Source organism: Mastigoproctus giganteus, chromosome 14 (genome assembly GCF_048544385.1).
Source record: "Mastigoproctus giganteus isolate SK-2022 chromosome 14, ASM4854438v1, whole genome shotgun sequence".
In the NCBI taxonomy this organism is placed as follows: Eukaryota; Metazoa; Arthropoda; class Arachnida; order Uropygi; family Thelyphonidae; genus Mastigoproctus; species Mastigoproctus giganteus.
The window spans coordinates 16,976,825-16,989,833 of record NC_143588.1 but is presented as its reverse complement, the minus strand read 5'-3'; the positions used below and the strand labels follow the sequence as shown (position 1 = coordinate 16,989,833).

At 38.2% G+C, this 13,009-nt stretch overlaps 1 protein-coding gene across 1 annotated transcript in view; it reads left to right on the top strand.

Annotated features, from left to right (window-relative positions):
* Positions 1 to 4,428: 4,428 nt before the first annotated feature.
* Positions 4,429 to 13,009, top strand: part of LOC150074996 (death effector domain-containing protein-like) — an 88,082-nt gene continuing 79,501 nt past the window's right edge. Inside the window, exon 1 of the mRNA XM_090389283.1 lies at positions 4,429 to 4,781. Coding sequence (XP_090245409.1) covers positions 4,436 to 4,781 — 346 coding nt within the window. The 5' untranslated portion in view covers positions 4,429 to 4,435. The remainder of the gene's footprint in view (positions 4,782 to 13,009) is intronic.

The following is a 13,009-nucleotide window of genomic DNA, read 5'->3' as shown; positions in this document are numbered from 1 at the left end:
CACTGCTGATAACCAGATCAAGAGTATTACTTTCTCTGGTTGCCTCTCGAACATGCTGCTGCAAAAAACAATCATCCAATAAATCCACAAAAGTCTGACTAGTGTGTGTGAGTGACCAACCCACAAGTTCCAGTCAATATCTGGGAAGTTAAAATCCCCCATTATATGACATTCCGATTTACTTTTTTTTTTTTTTTTTTTTTTATGAAAACCCCAAACACGAAAGGTATCAAAACCTATAGTACTTAGTACCGTGCATGGGTTAAAGGAGAAGTATGGGGGGAGGGGGATGCCGGAAACTTTGCTCTAGAGACTAAACATGGGTTTCACCACTTCAAGCCTCCAATAAGCAAAGTGGTGGTATTTCACCGGTTGATGAAAGTCACCACCATTACTAGCCCACTCTATTTCTCTGTACAATTGTTCATTGTACTCATTCAAGTCATTAGGCCTATAACACACTCCTACTCTTATTTTTGCTTTTGCAGTGCTTATGTCACACCAAACTGACTCAACAGTGCACTGTCCATCTATATCAACTGGATGCACTTCTTTTGATTTTACGTTTTTCTTAATTAACAGCAGAACACCTCCTCCCTTCCTATCCTGTCTATCCTTTCTGTACACATTGTACTCCCCAAATTCCAGTTCGGCATTCCTTATATCTGTGTGACACCACGTCTCTGATATCCCAACAATATCCGCCTTTGATGTCTTCACCAACACTTCAAATTCATCAAATTTATTTACTATACTTCTAGCATTGGTATACATGCAAGTATACATGCAAGTATACATGCACCTATTCTTATTTTTAGTTACTCTAACACATCCCATATACCCACCTGTTTCACGATGACTGCCATCCGTCCCTAAAACCCCGAACACCCCTCGCTCCAGGTCGCTACTTATTCTAATAGAAGTTGTGCAAGAATCACCTTCACCTCTGCCTGCGGCTACTGTTGAACTATTAGTCCTTGTATCCCCCCAAGCTATCAGTTTTCCGACCCAACTAACACTGCCTCGATTGCATCAGCAAATATTCTTGCACCCTTTTTATTTAAGTGTATCCCATCCCTGTAGAAGCAGTCTCTCCTGTTAACAAGTACAGTCCAGGCTGAAAAAAATTCTATCCCTTGAGCCTTGCACAATCTTTCCAGGGCCGAATTGATCGACAAGGCTCTCATCATATACTCCCTCCTATCGTGTCTGGTCAGAATTGCAGACACTTTCAAATTCAACCCTAATTCACGGCTTTTTTTCATCAGTGACCTGTACTTGTTAAGTAATTCTGCCGGTCTCCAACTCTTAATATCATTAGTGCCAACGTGTACAACTATATCAGCTTTTGTGCCCTTAAAAGACGATATCTGCTCTACAACGTCATCAACCTTTGCCCCTGGCAGACATACCCTGGTCCTGTTCCACCTATCCTTTTTACAAAGGATGTTCCCCGTTTCCCTGACAATAGAGTCACCAATAACTACTAGTTCTTGTGGGACCAGCGCAATCTGCCTTGGGGGTTGCCGCTGTGTTGCGTGATGACCAAGTGCAAGCTCTGGCGTTGATGTGGGCAGCTGAGAGCCTGATGGGCCCCTCAATTTAGATCTTTCGAGGGCATCCACCCTGTTCTTCAAACTCTCATATAGGCCCATAACAACGCTGAGTTGTCGCCTGATTTCCTTACACTCCTTACATCGCGCACACACAAAGACATCCCCCATGGCAATATCATGTTCCGTTCCAGATAGTTCGGCAAACATTTCACAAGTTGCACATTTTTTTAGGCTGTGATGCGTTGGAGAATCGCCCCCCTCAGTTCTCCCCCGAGTCCCAACACTCCTGCCACTTTGCGCCCGTTGCCTTGCTGCTCTAGTTTGGGGCATGATATTTTAAATTATTAAGATCAATAAATTAAATTAATTAAATGTCAATACTACGCTATCTAATAGAAACAGTGAAGCGTATTACTGTTTCTATAATTATACGTTAGAGCTACCTAGCTACCTCAATTAAAAATTTTAATTCCCTATCACTATATACAAAAACAATGCCTGCAAGATTCGAACGAAATAACAGTTTTATAAAGTATTACGTATATCTACAAAAACTGTTTATATAAATTAAAATAAAAATAACCAGCGTAATTATAACTATAAGACTACGTATTAAGTACAATATAAAATAACAATTATGTAAATAAAAAGCAACACTTATCGTTTTTTTTTCGGAGCCTGTAACTCGCAGCTGTATTTTCTAAAGTTTCCGGCATCCCCCATTCTTCCCCTTCAACCCATGCACGAAGTACTATAGGTTTTGATACCTTTCGTGTTTGTGGTTTTCATATTAAAAAAAAAAAAAAAAACCACTAACTCCATTCTGGCGGCTCTACAAGACAGAGAGGAGATGGCAATTGTGTATCTAGACATACAGTCTGTCTTCGACCGCATTGACCTCCAGCCCCTCCTTCAGCTATGTGAGGACGGATACCAGATTAAAGGAAATATCCTTGAATTCTTAAACTCGCTTCTTACAACCAGGGTTCTTCACCTGACGGTGAATAAAAAATCATTCACTAGGAAAGGCTTTAGATTTATTTCTGTTAGGTGTTCTTTCTGGGCTCCTCTTTACTGTTACCATCCACCCATTTCTCTGCCAAGAAACGGATTTTCTCAGCTATGCAGATGACTTGAAATTCCTCTATCGAATTCATGGGACCGACCAACCTGAGATTGCTTCCGACATCATCAACAGCCTAAAAACTCTTGTTACATACTTAGCACAAAACAAATCCGCACAAATGGTGTTCTCACTCAAATCACACCCAACTCAACTAAACCTGAAAATCCATGGAACCTCTATCCCTCCAGTAACCAAGCACAGAGATCTCGGGGTCATCTTTGACCCTAAGCTCAGATTTAAACACCATGTCGCAGATATTCACAAGGTCTACCGATCCAGATGTCTTGCTAAACAACATCTCCTTCATGTCACAGAGTCTCAGTACACCCTTCAATATATTTACCGGTTTCTTCAGCCAGTCATTACCTATGGATCTGAAATATGGGCGTCGGTAGCGAAAACTACGCTAAAAACCATCTCATCGGATGAGTACTGGCTTCTTCGGCGGGTGCTCTTCAAGCACAAGCTTCCACCCCCTCACACATACTTCAGAAATGACCAAACTTCTAAACTACAGAAAAGTCTCAGAACGGATCTTCACCCTCCGCTTACTGGTCACCATTAAAATGATAGCGGGTGAAATCAGTGCGCCAAGTTTTTGGCAGATTCGTAATTGGAGAATCCCCCCCCCCCCAAACCCTTAAGGACCCCCTTCTTTACAGTCCGTGGCGAGGAGGCTCAGGAAGGGTGACAGATTCTTGCCAATGGAGATGCTCCAAAACGTCCAAGATTCATAAAACAAGAAATTCATGGAGGACAAAGCCTACAGAAGACGCATCAGGGAGCAGCTCTCGTCTTCAACCGAGTGACTGTCACTGTTTTTCCTTGACCAGTTTGTTGATATTGTGAAAGAAAAAAAAAACTGTTTTCTCGTGTTTACAACTTTTTTTTGTTGTTGTTTTTAGAGTTTTAGTTCCTTTCTATGTTAAACCCCTAGCATTTTTGCTGTTATGGGCATTGCATCAGGCATCCATGTAAAAATTTACTTATTTTTGTTGGTTGCAATAAAGATATTATATATCATGAGGACCGTATAAGTTGTACTATTTTATTTATTTATTTCTTCAGCCAGTCATTACCTATGGATCTGAAATATGGGCGTCGGTAGCGAAAACTACGCTAAAAGCCATCTCATCGGATGAGTACTGGCTTCTTCGGCGGGTGCTCTTCAAGCACAAGCTTCCACCCCCTCACACATACTTCAGAAATGACCAAACTTCTAAACTACAGAAAACGGCCTCCGTAGCCGAGTGGGCAGGAGCGGGAGTGCAGTAGCACACGCTCTTTGAGTAGACTGGGGTTCAAGCCCCTGACTGCTGAATACGGTCGATCTGCCAACCCGCACTGGACCAGCGTGGCAGATTATGGTCCATTTCCCTCAGCATGAATTGTTGAGGAGGCTTCCATCCTGCAGTGGGTTGATAATGGCTGCACTTACTTTTTACTATTTATGTATTTACTTTTTTTTTGTTTATTTGTATGATTATAATTTCTCTCTCGAAACACGGAAAATGCCAACGCCTTGCAAGGATTGGGTCCCGAGGTTGGCAGATTTGCGAGGTTCGATTGCGCGATGTTGTTTAGGTGTTTGAAATCAATGTACGTTTAATAAATAACACTTCTAGAAAATGATTGCTATTTCAGAATATTTTGTGTTAATAACATTTCTGTCGCGCTGCCACCTTGTGGCGAGTGAGGAATTCTAGAAGATATCGGAATTTTTCCTTCTAACGTAAATATATAATTTACCATAATGGCTGCTTCGAACGTTACGGATCAAGTGGGTCTTTATAAACCATTTACTTATTTGTTTGAGATGTTAAAAGCTATACGAAACCATCTGAGGGACGAGGAGATCACCATATTATCATCACTTGCTGGAAAATTAAACAATCTTCACGACAGTGTATCTGCATTAGACTGCGACCTCAATTTGAGCTGTTGTACGTCGAAATCCAACATAAATGGCGATCCATTTTTGCAGCTGATGAAATCTGGATCTTGCGATGAAACGAATTTTTCCAAAGTCAGATGTCTGCTAAAGCATATTAAGCGTCATGACCTTTTGCATATGGTAAACTTGAAGAGAAAGCGTAAGGGTAAGTGTCGATTAAATAAAATCAGAACTTTGTTTTGTGCAGTTTAGGAAAGTATGTCACGAAATTAATAGGTTCATCAAAAAAAAGAAAAAAAAAGTCTTTTAGGAGTAGTTGAGAACCAAGGTTGGAGATTTCGTTAACAAAATTAGGTTAGTAGGAGAAATTCAACTTGGCCCTCATAATTAGATGGCGTTAGCCTATTACATGTATGTAACTTAATACGCTGTTTCGTAATATGTTGCAAAGATTTTTATCGTGTTGTATCTGTTAAGTTGTGTGAAAAAGAATTTGTCATTGAAACAGGTGTTTCTTTCCTTGCAGAGAAAACAGTATACGATCGTTTTCATGTTGCGCGATTTACACATATTCCAAATTAATTCCATAATTTCAATTAAGCAATTCAACTGCAGTGTGAAACAATATTAACGTATAATGAATATTTGATTGTTATGCAACATTTAAGATAAATATATTTCCACTCAGATATGTAATATACATTATTATAAACATTTCGTCGATATATATATATATATATATATATATTTTTTTTTTTTTTTTCATAAGGACAGAATCAAAAGAGTTACCAATTATGATTTAAAAGCTATTTTTATCTGATAAAAATTACCCCCAGGGGGCTCACATCTGGTGAGTATGGGCTTGGCACACCCAGGGTTCTGAGCTGGATATCATCATTCTTCTCTTTCTTGGTGATTTCCTTCTATTTCTGTCTCACTCTCACTCTCAGGGGTCACTCAGAATTTATTTTTATTTTTTGACTGGTGCGGCAAAATCCTCAGGCTTCCTTGCACCGTATGGCTAATAATAAAAAAATAAGAATCTTTGTTGCAATGCTTAGAACAATAATTTACATAATAGTAGTTGCAACAGCCCATCAGGGCACAGTTGCCAGGGGTTAATGTACTACAGAGACATTATTGCCTCAATAAGCCAAAAATACTTAAATAAATAATAGAATAATAAATAAATGTAATAAAATATAGGAAAATGGAGAAATGACTTGAGTATACTACGTATATATAATATTAATTGTGTGTACAATCACATTTGTTTCAAAAATGCATATTATAAGGATAGTATGAATCAGAGCTGTAATACTCAATACGTTCTACGTTAATAATAATTATTTTACAAATACTATAAGGATTCAAGTGCATAAATATATACATGGTTGGATTAAGATTATACATTGCTCAAGAGTCATATAATAGTAGTAGCCTTGGCCACCCCACTGAGTATTCTTTTCCTATATTGTCGATCTTGATAGAACTCGTTGAAGTCGACATCAAAGTCCTGGACTCGAGATAGCATTTGCTGAGGAAGAAATTGGTCCGACAGATGAAGGCATCTTTGCAGAGGGCATAGCTGGGGAGTTGCTCGTAGATGTGCCACTGGGATCCTCCTATGCACAGTTGTCCCAGAAGGAGGCAGAGGAGATGAGACTAGTCATAGTTTGACTTTTGTGATGAGCTTCCTTTCATTAACGAGCCACATGAGCCTTGGGATATTAAGTGTGTTGGCCATAACAGTGGTCCAGAGCTGGGGAGGCAGGCTAAGCTTGTGGCACACCCACTTGAGAAGCCACTTGTGGCACACACACTCAGATGATAACACTGGTTAGGTGGTAGAGGGAGATGCAGATGCCCAAATCTGCAGCATAGAGAAGTGGAGGATACACTGTTGTTGAAATATATCTGACCATGGTGGATTTGTTTGTTACATGTTGCTTGCTGTTGTTGAAATATATCTGACCATGGTGGATTTGTTTGTTACATGTTGCTTGCATATCCATCTGTCTGGTAGCTTTTGTGAGGAGTATGTCTACATGCTGGCTGAAGAGAAGCTTTGGGTCAAATCTGATTCCAAGGTCAGTGTGATTTTGAACAAGTGCGATGGGGGTTCCATTGAGGGTTGGATAGATTTTTGTTGGCCGTTGCTTTAACGAGAAGACCATGATTTCTGACTTCTCAGGATTGATACGCAGATCAAATTGTTTGAGTTAGGTACATATTGAGGAGAGAGTGGAGGTTAGCTCTTCTGAGATTTGGTGAGGGTCTTGGTTTGCTTTAATTGGTATGAGTACCTTTAGATATATGTAATCTAACCAAAATGCTGAATTCATCATTTTGGTTAGATTACATATATTTTCAGGACACATGAGAATAAATATTTGCAAGAAAATAAAGCATATGTGTCATGATTTTTAACTAATGCTATGACATTTTGATAATATCAAAACGAAAAGGTTAATTATTTATTGTAAATATTAATAGTGCATATATAGTTTAGTATATCAAGTTTATAAAGTTAAAAACTTGTTAAATTTAATATTCTTCATTATGTGATGCATAATTAAGCACATTAAGCTTATTTTACTGGTAACTAATCTTCACCTTTGCATGATTGCTTTCTGTTATTTGAATGCTTAATTTTGAGGGAGACAATCTGTCATATACAAGGTGAGAATTTTGACATGTACAGATATTGTTTTTTATAAGTTATAATAGCATAATGTGCCTTGCAAATAATTCTCATATTTTATATATAAATGAATAAGTTGCACAAAATCATTATTAATAGCAGAAGCTTCACCAGCTGCATCTGTTCATCTAGAAAATTTAATCCATCTACACCTGCGAATATTAAATAATGAGGGAAAAATACTTTTATTTTCGGAAAGTTGATTAGAGATACTGAAGTTTCAAAGAAAGAAAGGTCAAAAAGTTCTGAGTGATTTGTAGAGTTAATAGAATGATAGAGGCAGTGGACTGGACAGAATTCTGTAAAGAGATTTGGTTAGCCTTTACAATCTGCTACTCATTCCGATTGATTGTTGCAAGTAGCAGTGACTGACATGCCTAGAGTGTTTATTCCCTCCTTGCCACTGTTTTAAAATTGGTAACTTATTTTCTGATTTTAAAACAGCCCAAGGGAGGTGGGGATAAACACCCTAACTAAGACTAAGTGGAACTTTGTAGGTTGGAGATAATAATATTGTTTATTTATCCCATTAAAGATTCAAACAAATAACATTGATATTAGAACTGAGACCACATATATTTGTAAAGTGAATCAGGAAAATTTTGACCATTTTGGGAGGTTAAATTCTTTTCCTAGGTATGTGGGTGTTTCATTAGGGTTTTTTCAGTGCCCCTTGTGTATATACCTTCCTACCATTGGCACATTGTTCCAGTTTATACAAATCTAAAGACTGTGTCATTCTAAATATGCAATGTCTGTATTATTAAGAAGTGTATATTATATTATTTCCATCAAGGGGTAATATTTAGACATTTGAGGGAAAAAGGATACTAGGAGGGCAGAATTATTTTTCATTGAAGATTCAGTACAATATGTGCATAGTCTGGAATCAGCACAGTCTGGTTTAAAATTTTATTTATTTTTTCCTTTTTCTTTTTTTGCACGTTTGTGTTGGGCATGCATGATAATCATGTCTGTTAGCTTCCAAAAGCTTATAGAAATTATCCTGTTGTGCGGACATAAGGATGGATACAAATAGCAATCCATCCAGAAAAAGCATACAGCATTTCAATCTGTGGTGGCAAAACTTAAAAAAAAAATTAAGGGAACAGGTTTAGTTACTGATAAATAATCTCATGGTTGATCTGGCATAGCAGAAGAAATTCAAGAGGTAATCATGGGAAAGTTTGTTAACATTCTAAAAAAATTAGTTAGTTGTATGACTGCTACACTACATAATGCACTTCCTGTTTCATACTGGTTGAATGAATATTCAAAAGAGGGTTAATGGAATGGGCTGAGAGATTGCCCAATTTGGATCTTGTGGATTTTGCTACTAGTGGTTATTTCAAGTTGAAAGTTTATTCTCAAAAAATTGCAAATGTACAATATTCTTCAAGCATAGGATTGTTCTGGCAATTGCATCTATTAATATTGATATGTTGAAAAATAATCAGAGAAACATGCTGTACCGTTTATAGAAAAATGTTTGAAAATTGGCAGTGGCCATTTTGAACGGATATTGTAACCAGGTTTTAAAAGATAAAATACATTTATTCCAGACTCTATGGATGCCCTGTAGAATGATCAGGATGTGCAAGAGATGGAGGTAAGCAAATATGTTTGATAGAATTGTATAAACTGATTTTGAGCAAAGGAGGTTGTAAAATAAGGATTCTAAATAAGGAAGTTATCAGAAAGAATATTAGATGAGACATAGAACAGAAAATTGTGATCTTTAAGTAATTGGAGAAGGTAAGTTGAATGTTGATGAGACTGATGATAGTTTCCAACTGAAAAATGAAATGGATATGTGTGTAGGTGGAAAGAACTTTGTTGGAGATCAGAATTGAATTAATATCAAGCCAGTATTCAGATCTATGATTTTCTAAAATGTTACCAGTAGGTTTGGTCCACTGTAATTGCTAACTGCCCGTTTTTTGATTCTGTACCGATTTTGTGTTAACAATTCTCATTGTGAGGAATGTTGAGCCACACTATAATGTCCATCATAATCTCCCAAAACACATGACTTAGATTACATAGTTGAGATGGGAAAAAGTGGCAGCTTAGTTCTAAAGTGCAAACTATGTTTTTGCCACTTCAGGTCTTCATTGTGCAAGGTGATAGCATTCCAGCAATTGTCCTGTTTTTCAGTGAGAGTCAGGCACCACATCCTGTCCCCTGTTTGCATTGATTGACTGATGTTCACTTCCCAGTCACCACCAAAGCATTTATAGCACCTCAGAATCATTCAGAGGTGCTATTATACAAGGTGTGGTCACAAAGTCCTGAGAATGGAGTATGAAAGACAGGTGTAAAATTCCATGTTTTTTTTTATTTTTATTTTCAGTGTGAAAAATTAAAGTCCAATACACTTATTGTATTTAATCTGGGCAAAGAGTGTAATCTTTCAAAAAAATTCTTCAGGTTGGACATCAAAATATGGTTTCAGCTTATTTTAGCTCTTCATCTTAAAAATGAGTTAAACCAAGATGAAATGAGTTTTCTGGACAAATTCCAGAATATTCAGATTTGGGTTGACTATTAATGGGTGGGAATAATTGTTCTAAACCATAATCACGAATTTTAACCTGTGCAACTTGGGTTTTGTACACAGATATTTGTTCACAATCCATGCACAAAAAACCTTTTGTATAAACTAACATTAATTAACAAAAACTGTGTCCCAAAAATTGAGCCTAATGCTTTTTCCAGATGACGGTTTGGTTTGAAACTTTTATGATTTAAGATCCCTTCTGCTTCCACTGCATGATTTTGGATTTAGGATCATAAAAATGTAGCCAAATTTCATCAGTCACCAAATTGGATAAAAATCTATCTGGATTAGGAAGGATTAATTTTAAATTCTCTTTTGATGACTCCACCGTCCAATATTTGCTATGAATGGAAAGGTATCTGAGAACTCACCTTGCACAAACTTTGGACAGTCACAAATGCCCATGTATCATTGTTAAAATGCCTCCATTGGAAAATGTTAAATACCTTTTCAAGTTCAGGCACTTTATTTCTTCTATTTTCTAAATTGTTTTTCTTTAACTGGCAATTGTTTCAGGTGCCTGACCATCCATTGGATTATCCTCAACTAACTCCCATCCTCTTTTGAACTCTGCCAACCACCTTGCAACAGTAGTATAACTGGGTGATACTTTTCCAAATACTTGTGTGAATGAGTACAGAGAAGGGCAATGAGTGAGGAGAACAAAGGCTTCAGTTCTGCAAATTGCATCGCCTGGAGGCTAGACTCATGAAAGGTGATCTGATTGAGGCATTTAAGGATCTGACAGGATTGAACAAGCTCAGCATTGATGGGATTCTTCCTCTTGCTCAGACTGTGCACATGATGGAGCATAAATTCAAATTGAGGAATGACAGTTGCAGAATAGATGTGGAGAAGTTTGCCTTTAGCCAGCAAGTGATTGATTGCTGGAACAAACTTCCATCTGTTGTTAGCATTAGTATTAGCATTAGAAGAGGCATACAATGCAAGAAAGCTAGCTTATGCAGCATCAGCCAAAAAAAAAAAAAAAAAAAAAACCTCCCATTTCACCCCTCCCATTCGTTTCAAATGCCTGTCTAGCCCAGCCTTAAATTTATTTAGGCTATTAGCTTCCACAACAAAAGATGGAAGCCTGTTCCACCAATCAACTACCTGCTGGCTAAAGGCAAATTTCCGCACATCTATTCTTTTTTTTTTTTTTATGTAAACGCCAAACACAAGAGGTATTAGAACCTATAGTACTTAGTACCGTGCTTGGGTTGGAGGTTGAGAAGACAAAAGAAAATATTTGTTGACATTGGACTTGAACTTCTGTAGACTGTAATTTTCAGGAAATACGTATGAAGGAAGGTTGTTCCAGAAAATGGCAGTTGAATGAATAAACGAGGAAGATGAAAAGTTGGTTCTGTGAGTTTGAAGTTGGACAGTAAATGGATGTTGGCTGGTTACAGCACGTGTTCGGACTGTTTTCAAAGAGAGAGCGGGAATTATAGAAGCCAATTCAGAAAAACAGTGCCCATGGAAATATCTGTAGAAGAGGCATGCAACAGAAACAGTACGTCTATGAGACAGCGAGTGGAGAGACTCTGTTAGAGATGAATCATTAATTAAACTAACTGCCCTCTTCTGAATGGAATCAAGAAGCCTGAGAGAAGTTTTGGGAGAACCACCCCAGTTGTGGGAACAATATTCCACGGTAGGAAGGGCGCCTCCATAGCCAGGTGGGAAGGAGCAGCAGTGCGTAGCACACGCTTCTTGATTAGACCGGGGTTCGAGCCCGTCACCACCAAATACGGAGGATGCGGAAAGGTCAGGGAATGACCACCGCATATCTCGGAGCAATATGGCCTTAGTTGCTAATGCTCCTTAAAAAAAAAAAAAAAAACTAAAACTAAACTAAACCATGGTAGGAGGGATTTGCGATTTTTAAAGAGTGAACAGCTGTTTGGAAGAAATGTAATGCCAAGAGCGAAAGAGAAAAGCAAGTTTTTTAGATGCAGAGGAAGCAATATTTCTAATATGCTTGTGCCAAGAGAGATTAGAAGTCAGGGTAATCCCCAAAAGAGATATATCATTTTGCCTAGAAATCGGAGTGTCACCAAAAATAAGCATAGGAGCAGAAGAATCCTTTTTGCGAGATATAAGACAAGACTGAATTTTAGAAGGATTGAAATCAACTAAGTTGTCTTTGCCCCAATGGAGAATTACGTGGAGATCGGCATTTAAGGAATTGGTAGCAGATTTTCGAGAAGTTGAAGCTGATTGAGCAGCGCAAGGTTTCTCAAAATGGAAAGTGGAATGCAATGTGCTGTCATCGGCAAAATATACAAGAGGAAAAGAGTGGAGGAAAGAACTGAACCTTGGGGCACCCCGCATTAGTGGAGAAGTTAGAAGACAGAGAGGCATTCACCCTCAGTGAGCGATCCGAGAGAAAACTGGATAACCAATTACAAAAAACAATTGGCAAACCATAAGATGGAAGCTTGTTTAGAAGACCTTTATGACAAACACGATTGAAAGCCTTTGAGATGTCAAGACAACTGTGTTTCACCGAACTTTTCCATTGAATTAGTCCATAAATGGGTAACATAAGCCAGAATATCACCAGTGGATCGACACTGATGGAATCCATACTGGTGATTGTTGATCAGATGGAAAGTTTCTAGGTAGTTTGAATTGGCGGTTAATTGATTTCTCCATTACTTTAGAAAGAGTAGAAGTAATTGCAATGGGACGATAATTCGTTTGGAGGGATTTGTAACCCTTTTTAGGAACTGGCTGGATATGAGCAAATTTCCAAGCAGAAGGAAAAACACCTTTGGAATAAGAAAGTGAAACAAGATGACACAAAACAGGAGTAAGTTCAGGATCACAGGTTTTGAGAACAAGTGGAGAAATACTACCCGGGACCTGGGGCTTTCATAGCATCAAGATTCATCAAAATCCTTCTGACATCCTTTTGACGAACGATCACAGGAGGCATTGAATGCAGCGTGTTGGGAATGGTGTGAGGTGTTTTACCAAGATCATTAATACACGAGATGGAAGATAAATGGGATGGTAGCAGGTTAGCTTTATCCGTGACTGAAGTGACAACAGAACCATCTGGTTTGGACAGAGGTGGGAGCAGAGATGGGCAAAAGTTGCAGCCAATAGCTTTGGCAAAAGACCAGAATGCTCAGCTACCATTAGGGCAAAAGCAAGTTTT